The 9,610-nt window shown below is 42.5% G+C and overlaps 1 protein-coding gene across 1 annotated transcript; it reads left to right on the top strand.

Moving 5' to 3' along the window:
* The first annotated feature begins 2,172 nt into the window (after positions 1–2,172).
* LOC146570040 (mannose-binding protein C-like) lies at positions 2,173–9,003 on the top strand. Its single transcript, XM_085282812.1, has 6 exons — positions 2,173–3,980; positions 4,109–4,150; positions 4,308–4,488; positions 6,107–6,211; positions 7,621–7,686; positions 8,513–9,003. Exons 3-6 carry the CDS (start codon positions 4,323–4,325, stop codon positions 8,893–8,895), a joined length of 720 nt encoding a protein of 239 aa, XP_085138938.1. The 5' UTR covers positions 2,173–3,980; positions 4,109–4,150; positions 4,308–4,322; the 3' UTR covers positions 8,896–9,003.
* Positions 9,004–9,610: the final 607 nt, after the last annotated feature.

The raw sequence follows: 9,610 nt of genomic DNA, 5'->3' as shown, positions 1-9,610 counted from the left end.
AATCTTAATTCTAACCAATATAGAAATTATCTATTAGATTACATTAGTCTTGATACAGCCTCTGTCACCACACCAGATCAATTGCTCTGGGCTTCATTGATCAGCTCCATCACCTAGTGGGGGTGGGGGGTCATAGTTTGGTCCCGCCTTCACTGTTGTGATTGGTGTGGGGGTAGGGACAGGCCTAGGGCGTCGGTGGGTTCCCCAGAGGCATCTTCCTTGGGGGGCTCAATCCGGGGTAGCGGTCATGTCCGGTTAGGGGCTCTGTTGGCTCTCGGGTGACTGTTTCCTCGTGGCTGCGTGCAGCGGGGCTAGGGGAGGGTCTGTGCTGACGGACGTGGGTTACTGACCTGGTAGCCTGGCTGCCCCTGGGTGGGTCCGGGATGGGCGTGAGGTTCTGGGGGCGCTCCGTCTCTGGGCTGGGGCCTTGGCCGGGCCTCAGGGGCTTGGGTCCTGGTTGGTGTGTTGCCGGGGTTGTGGGCGGGTGGGTGCATGGGGGCTCAGCCCTGGCGCAGGGCGACGGTGCGTCGAGCCACCTGGGGGGCTCTTCAACTGGTGGGGGAGATTGTCACATCTTGCAGGAGCTTTCCGCTCTTCAGGAACTCTCTCTGCAGGAGGGGGAGATACAGGAGAGGAGGAGGAAGATCTCAGCCTGGGCATCTATTGTCTTATGTAGTCTGGAAGATAAGTGGATGGTGGGGTGGGTGCAGTTTTCTCTTTGGTGGGGTTGGGTGGACTGTCCCGGGCTCTGTGGGGCTGGGAGGCGCTGCTGCACTGGGCCCCGGTCTGGATGGGCCTGGGCCCCCTTTCCCTGGCGGGTCGCGGAGTATGGGGGTGCCTACTGGGGTCAGCGGGGGAGCTGGCCCCAGGGAGGGGTCACTTGCCCCTCCCTTCCTTCCCTCCCCATCTCCAGCTGCCTCCCTCTTCCTCTTCCCGCTCCACCACAACCACCCACACATGCAGGGCCTTGGAGTAGGGGTATGTCACCAGGGTGCAGAGGAGGCTACCCCCCCCCCCCCCCCCCCCGCCTCTGTCCCCTTCTGGCTGCCTCTGCCTCAATTTTATCCCACAACTTAGACATTCACATTGCTCACACTCTCATTACACATACATATAGGATCTTGGGGGAGGGCACGACACACGGAATCCAAATTACCATTAGGGTGTACACCTCACCCCTGGCGTCGTTGCCCACCTCTCAATTTTAAATACACGTAGACATTGAGGGCTAGCAGGAGGGACTATGCGCTTACCTGCTGCTCCTTGGCAGGTAGCTCCATGCCCTCCTGGGTTTTAAATGCACCTTAGAACACACATGCATCAACACTACAATGAGCGGGTGGAGGGAGGTTTGGAGTCTTCTCTCACCCCCGTTCTCTGCGGCCCGCTGGAGCAGGGGGGCTAGGAGGAGGAGATGACCGTCCGGCTGCGGTCTGGGGTGTGGGGCCTCCCTGCTGCTGCGGAGTCGGGGCGGTCTGCCTCTCCCCACCGCAGGGAAAAGGGTAACACCACCTGGGTCTGGGTGCAGTTCCCCCCTCCAGGGGCAAGGGTACCTAGACCTGGTTCGTAGAGTACGCTTGGGGAGTGTGATTGTGTGTACAGCGTCTCTTTATGTCTGTCTCCATGTTGGTTGAGTGTGGAGCAAGTGCATATGAGAGCATGAGGGTGGGAATGGATGTTTGTATCTGTGTGCGCCTGTATGTCTGTGTCTATATGTCAGGTTGGGTATCAGACGCCACCTCTCTGGGGACACCTCAGGCCCTCCAAGGTTTAGAGGCCTATCTCCCCCCACCACCACTTCCCCACCACCACAGCTAAAGTCACCCAAGGTGAGCCACGTTTCAGTCACCAGGAGAAAGTCCAAATTGCGAGCGGTGAAAAAGTCATTCAGGATGACTTTTTAGCCAACGACCTGGCGTTAACCAGGGCCAGTTTAGCTAATGTAGTATTCACCGTGGGCTCGAATGATCGATCCAGAGGGCGAAGATTCTGGTAATCCACTTCACCCCTGCGAAGACGTGGGGAAGGATACCGTGGAAGCTGGATATTTTCCCTGGAATGCTGGATATCTTCTCTGGAATGCTCCCTGGAATCGGGAACGGGTGCCGATTCCAGGAGATGAACAACTTGATGTCCGAGGCTGCCGTGTAAGTAGCGACACAGTTTCTGAGTTTTACCAGTATTCCACCCCGTTTCCCTCGCCTTCTGTAGGATTTCTTCCTGAGGGGAAGGCTAGGTGGATAACGGCAGAGAAACAGTGGTACGGTTTCTACCACAGGTGGGACTCGGTAATCCTCACCTCCTGGGGCCATATGATACTGCCCATCAACAGTGGCTCGGATGGTTAATAGCGATTGGAAATCATACACCAAAAGAGTAAAGACATTGTTGAGAAAAACAGATATAAGCAGGGTTAGTAGAATCAAAACAGGTAACAGCTGATGGCAAGCCACACACACAGACACCATCTTGAATCCCCACTGGGATCTACTTAATCACCCAGTGGTATCTCGCTCTCCAGTCTTTTCATTTCAAGGTGGTCATGGCTGATTTCCTCTCCCTCTCGTGGGTGGTAGGGTCGCCCGGATGGCTCTCTGGCCTTAGTTGGGTGCTGGAGGTATGTGGCAGGGGTGTGGTCTGCAGCTCTGCTGCAAAGGACTGGTAGGGCAGTGTGTCCGGTGAGCAGTGCCAGAAGGGTGGCAGACCAGCTGGGACTGGTTGGTGTGATCAGTCGTGCTATTTCAGTTACCAGCTGCGACAGGAGAGAAAAAGGCTGCACCATGAACATGTCAGCTGAAAGCTGATCAGAATTATTTAAAAAGTTGCAAATAAAATGTAACCAGCCTGTTAACAGTGTGTACTTCCGGGTCCTTTGTGTCACAGACACCAACTGTCTATCATCTATAATCCAGTTTTGAGATCCCTTCTCAGGTGCCTTAATGCCCACTCACATCTTGTGTCAGTTGATCTCAGTAAGTCACATGATAGGGTGAGGCAAGGTTTCACAGTGGTTTCAACTGAAAACTCTGGTAATAATGACCCACACTCTTTTTCAAACCTTGGCACATGTGATGAGGAACATGATCAATAATGGCTCAACAACCTTCTTGAAGGAAAACTCCCACTAGCGCTTAAAATCCTGGGAGTCTCCACCATTTGGTCTCAGACTTAATGAAGCTTCTTGGATGAGAGACAAAATGTCTTCAAGAAATTTAAAACAGTCGTATGGTTTTTCTTTCCAAGCTCCTCAGATTACCATGACCTGAACCTATACAGTTATGTAAAATACATGTTTCATCAAAGATAAGTCTGTGTTCTTTGTGGTTTAATATAATAAAATAGTAAAGTTTGAACTACAATTTGTTTTATGATACACATATTTGTCTTTCTCAGAGTGTTTTAGCTAAAAAGAGGCAGGCTTTGGGCCTCATGCTCCCCCTCTTTTCTGTGTCCAACACAGAATACACACAAAATACTCACCTGGTTTTTATTTCCTCTCCAAAGAGTGTCAGATATTTTTGACTTTGGGTTCTGAAATTGTTTTAAAGCTGTACATGAAGCAGCACAACTAGACGATAACTACTTACGTATAATGGTGAGTTTCTATTTTATTTTCATTTTAATACAATTTGACACTAACATAACTGAATAACTTTGCAATTTACATTTATAAAAATTCAGTTAAAAAAAATTACATCATCTGCATCTGGCTATCCTTTCTAATAACTGTGAAATTACTGCTTGATCATATTTACTAAATGTCAATTGGAATTATGATCAGAACACTAACATAAACTGTAAATAAGAAAATCTTTCACCAATACCGAACCAACATTACTGATCAGATTCTATTTATCTTTAATCTAAACCCTGCTATATTTCAGATCTAGGAATGCAGGCCTTTTGATTATTCATGTTTGACTGATCACAGTGGTTTGCCTTTTGTGAGTGGAAGGAAAAGCTTTTAAAAGGCATCGGTTGTAAGTGAACTCTCGATTATGACACCAGAGGCAGACTCTGTTTTTTTTCACCTGTCTCTCATTATAGCTGGGCTGGATGTCTTATATATCTGACTTTGACTTTTTTCTTTGCCACTTCTGTTTGGAAGCTGCAAAGAAGGATCACATCCATATCATTCGTCATTTAAACTGTGAGTATTTGTCTCTAAAAAGTACAGTTTTTTCTATTCAGCTGACAACCTGCAACCAAACAAACTGTTATTTTTCTTTGATTTCATTTATTTAAATTATCATAAAAATTGAAGAAGATTTTCATTAGAAAATAATTTCCAATATGTCACATTTCAGAGTTGCATAAAGAAGATGAAGCCATTTGTTTTTGTCATAACCTTCTGCCTCATGGTTCCTGTGGGCTACAGTCAGCTTTTTGGTCCTCCTGGTCCTAAAGGCCCACCTGGGTCACCTGGAGAACCCGGGGCATATGGAGAACCTGGAAAACAAGGACAGAAAGGCTTGAAAGGAGAACCTGGTGAGTGTGATAAACATCCCCCCAAATACACTCTCAGGGAGGGTTATTTTTAACCCCATAATGCCAAGTGTATTGTACAGGACTTTTTATAGGTTTTTAAAAATTTTACATTATCAGTATGATTCTTTTCCACCAAAAAACCTAAATAAACTGCACAATACATTTTCAAGCAATGATCTGGTTTTTTTTTTGTTTTTTTTTTAAATTCCAAATGCAGTAAGTTGCGGTAAGCAGTAGTTCAACAAATACTTCAATTAAAAAACAAACAGAATTTCCTGGAAATTACTTCATGGTCTAACATATTTGTGCCTCACATGGTTCTGGGTATTTGACCCAGTGCTTTTTTGATTTTGGACTGTTGAATGTTGTTTTGAGGTTTATGTGATTTCTTTATAGTTCTACATTGTTTAGTCTTTTGTGTCTAGTATTTCCCAGTGCTTCCTATTTTAATTATTTATGCGTTTAGTTCTTAGTTCTTTGTTCGCTTTTGAGCCCAGGTTTTCTTAGTCTAGCATCTGTGTGTCTTCCCTAGTGTCCCGTGTATGTTGTCGGTCTTGCTTCCATGTTTATTCACCTTCTTTCTCCACAGTTGAGTCCCCGTGTCTCTTTGGTCCCTCTGTGCCCTGTCTCTGTAGTTTGCCTTGTTTACCCTGTCAGTCATGTCTCCATGTAATTTTCCCTTGTCTACGTCAAGTTTGTGTGTCTCAGTCTCCATGTCAGTGTTAGTTTCCTAGTTTATTGCTATAGTCACTTGTGTTGTGTATGTTATGTATGTAGGTTTCTTTCAGTTAGATTCTGTTGTCATGTGTGCCCCAGGTGTGTTCGAACTGGAGATAAGATAATGTGGACTCAAACGCAGACACAGATGCAAGAGAACTTTTAAACTGAAAGCCAGCCTTTATTAGAGGCTCTACAAAAGACTGCAAAACAACTAATGAAGGGAAGAACTAAAAATGCTATAAAAACCTAAACTGGGTGAAGCTAAATATAATAACATGGGAAGCCTCAAAAACATTACAAAAAACAGACTTCTAATAATAAACAACACAAAACACTGGGTCACCGAGCCAGGACCGTGACAGTAAGTGGTGATGTGTTCGGATTTGAATTTGGCCCACGTTCTGGATCAATATATCTACAATATATTTGGGAAAAAGTAAGCCCTCATAACTTCCTTAGCGTAAGAGCTACACTGGTTTGAAAAAGTGTTTGCCGCGTTCCTGATTTCATATTTTTTTTGTATGTTTGTCACACTTAAATGTTCCTGATCATCAAACAAATTTGAATATTAGACAAAGATAAAACAAGTAAATACAAAATGCAGTTTCTTAATAAAGGGGTTTATTATTAAGGGGGAAAAAAATCCTTGTAACGTTTGATCACATAGTTTGAATCAAGACTTACAAATTTAAGTACAATATTGGCAACATTTAACAATTTGACTCCAACATGGATTTTTTCACATTGTTGTGTTGTGTACATGATCATTTTCCCCACCTTATATGGACGACATTTATAAACAACAACAGGGTAAAGTTTTTTTCTCTGGAAAACCAGAAACTGGAAACATTGGTATGAACTTCACATCTTATTTGATGTGTTTATATCTTCACTTTAGGGGCTAGAGGGCCTCTAGGACCACGTGGATTTCCAGGACCTAATGGAGCAAGGGGAAAACCTGGACTGCCTGGCCTACCTGGAACTATTATAATGTGTGGACGAGGTTAGAACATAAGAATAACTTTATTGATCCCAGAGGGAACTTCACAGACACACACTTTAATAGTGGCTCTATGGTGTTGTGGTTTATACATTTACCTAACAAGTCATATCTGAATTCAATCCTGTGAAACTTAAAACCCTTTGGGGTTGTGTCAGGGAGGGCATCTAAGGCAAAAACATGCAGGGCTACCTACTGTGTTGACAACTTGTGAATAAGGGAACAACTAATAGCAGTTTAACCATAAATATACAACACACGAAAACTACATTCCCATAAAATATGCTCTTTTAAGTTTCTAGTGAAAACCAAAAATCTTAAAAACAAAGAAGGTTGGTGGTGTTTGTCTTGACTCCATTTTGAGACCATTTTTTCTCCTTATATTTGATCTTTCTTTTGTTTTAGTTTTAATTTTACTTTCTCAGTTTTTCTCTAGGTTTGGTCTCTAAACTTAATTGGTTAGGTTTCTGAAAGGATAATGGTTTTGGGAGTTGAATCACAATTCACTATGGTTTAGCTTATTAGGGAAGTCAAGGTCCCATCTAATACAAAGTATGTCTGGTAAACCTGTCAGGGCTGCAGCTCCCACACATCCCACAAAGAGGACTCAAAATGCAGGCACTTACTGAGTTGTGAGGGAGGTTTATTGCAAAAGGCAAACACAAAGACGGCATTACAAAAACAGAACTAAGGGTAATCTAAGTGTGAAGTGCCAGTGTGTGAATGTGTGTGTGAATGGATGAATGACTGAATGTAGTGTGAAGCGCTTTGGGGTCCTTAGGGACTAGAAAAGCGCTATACAAATGCAGGCCATTTACCATAAACTGGGAGAAACGTAATTTAACAGCAATCCTGAACACGAAGGGGGACAGCAGGGAGAGGACACAGTGGATTCACAGACAGTTTTCCAGGAGACGAACACAGACGGACCAGTCATGAGTACATGAGTTTACACAACATAAAAACACACAGAGGGACACTGGGAAATCACACATACACAGGTGGGAGACACAGCTGGACCTGATTAACCTGACGAGACAGAGGAAAGACTAACACCAGGGACCAACAGAGGGAGCACCAACCCAGAATCCCAGCACCAGAACACAAATAATCCCAAAGCTAGAAGATCACAAATGATAATAATAATAATAATAATAATAATAATAATAATAATAATAATAATACACCAAACCCAAAATCACTGAGTCCCGGGACTCCATGACAAAACCTTTATGCAGACAAAACTTTTAGTATATACTGAACCAGGTTTAGCACCAGATGCATTGTATTGTGAGATGTCCCTTATGTTTTCATAATTATTTTACAGTTTTGAGAGACGTGGAAAAAGACAGATAACTAAATATGCAAATGAATAAATACACACTTTGTTAACTCTAATGTGTTTTGTCCAGATCCTATTGGCTCTTTTCAAAGCGACACTGAAAAGCTAATGAAGAGAATTGCCAAGTTTAAACTTGGTAAGTATCTTATCCATATTCATTTGTTTCAAATACATAACTGCTATTTTATAGCATAACAGACAGCTGTTATTTCTTTCTGCTGTATTTTAAATTTGATGGTATATCTCTGTTCTGGGGAGTTTGGCATCACTATTACATACACAGGACTCTTCAATGGAGAAAACTGTATTAAGACCACCCCCACCTACAATTTAAAGCAAACCAGACATAAGTAACAATAGTCAAGATGTTGTTGTCAGCCACAGAAGGGACTGGTGTGGTAGTGGGTTGCAAAGTAGCTTGCAGATGACCAGCAGCTGTAGTCAGGACTCAAATTGATGCCTATTTGTATTATTTTGTTCAGATTAACGCAAAGATTTGCTGTCACTGAATGAAGCTAAGAGGTCACATCACTATTGTAATCAATAATAGTATAATAAACAGCATTCTTTAAATTGATAAAGAAAAGACTACATAGTCAGTTTTTAATTTTATTTTATTAAAATACCACCAGTTTGCAACAATAATAACCTGAAGTCAACACTGTAAAAACTATATTGATAAACAGTAACAAAATAATTTTCCAATGCCAATGCAGTAGCTGTAAAGAACATATTATTGATTAACATTAATAAAATTCTCATATTTAGAGGTTTTACTTCAAAATCCAAGTTTCTTTTTTGAGACAATTCATGGTATATTAGTAAAATAAAATTTAACTGAATAAGAATCTTTAGATAAGCTTTAGAAAAGGCAACAATTATTTTGCCAGAAAACATATCCTTAAGATTGCCTACAAGTAAATGTCTTTTTTCTAATTTTACTTTTCTGTGCTTTTTTTCAGCTGTAAACTATGATTTTGTCCAAATAGTTGATCAAAAATACTTTGTCTCCAACAAGCACAGAGGCAGTTTCTCAGAGGCTGTAGTGTTTTGCAGCCAACGTGGTTTAGAGCTGGCGTTGCCACAGAACGCGGAGGAGAACAACGCACTGACTCAAGTTCATGGCAAATTCAGAGCCAAAGCCTGGATCAATGTGAACAATAAAAAAGCTGAGGGGGAGTTTAAAACTGACATGAAAAATCAACCTTTGACCTTTAAAAATTGGGGAGAAGGGCAGCCAGACAAATCCACTGAGGATACAGGCTGCACAATGCTGTCAGAAAACGGTTCCTGGCAAGTGACACATGAATGTTCTCTCAATGTCCACATCATTTGTCAGTTATAGAAATGTCTCATGAGAAGAACTGCAAAAAACTCCCAAAACAAACAAACACAAATCCCACATTTATGTGTATATGTGTATTTTCAGCTTTGCATGCTTAATCTAACTCTGTTTCAGCCTTCTTGTGTGTGATGTATTGCTGGAAACCCAAACAAAACACACAATAAGAGGCTCTAATGTAAGCGTCCTGTTAATTTTGGTAGCGTCAGTTACACAATGGACCCAGAGCCAGCACAACAGAGCCAGCAGTGCATGGGCAGGAATGCATTTCTTACGTGGAAATTCCGACAGCACTTCACATTTAAAGAATAAAGGGATGGGCAAAATCTGACCATGCAATGCGAATTCTGTTTGCCAGCAACTAAGCTGCTCTCAATGTGAAAAGATTCCACCTCTAACCTAAAGAAACATCTGGAAGTTAGTTCTTTTTTAAAAACTAATGTTAGCCTACTGCATCTACCTTGTTTTAGTTGTGGCAGCTACCTGGGTTATATTCCACTTCAGTATCTTCGATGTACTATTGCTGTGTTTGTTACTATTACTGAAGGCTACTTGCCACCAAGCTAATATTGCTAGCTGGCGTTAGCCGAATTTAGTTCATAGACTGCAGACTGTTAGACTTGATGGATAGCATTAACAACCTGCTAACGGCAAATAATCTTGTGCAGTTCTGAAGCAGTCTTTGAAGTAACCTTCATTTTTTTTACTTAGTTTGTTG

The sequence above is a fragment of the Mchenga conophoros genome, linkage group LG7 (assembly GCF_057382185.1).
Source record: "Mchenga conophoros isolate Kocher_MC1m ecotype Shallow Benthic linkage group LG7, M_conophoros_male_GT1.1, whole genome shotgun sequence".
NCBI classification, from domain to species: Eukaryota; Metazoa; Chordata; class Actinopteri; order Cichliformes; family Cichlidae; genus Mchenga; species Mchenga conophoros.
Note: the sequence above shows the minus strand (reverse complement) of the source record. Positions and strands in the feature narration are given on the sequence as shown.

Excerpts from the sequence above, each read along its gene's own strand:
- LOC146570040 (XM_085282812.1), top strand. The coding sequence starts at position 4,323 with ATGAAGCCATTTGTTTTTGTCATAACCTTCTGCCTCATGGTTCCTGTG. Across the intron at positions 4,489-6,106 it reads AGGCTTGAAAGGAGAACCTG|GGGCTAGAGGGCCTCTAGGA; the intron begins GTGAGTGTGATA and ends TCTTCACTTTAG. Across the intron at positions 7,687-8,512 it reads AATTGCCAAGTTTAAACTTG|CTGTAAACTATGATTTTGTC; the intron begins GTAAGTATCTTA and ends GCTTTTTTTCAG.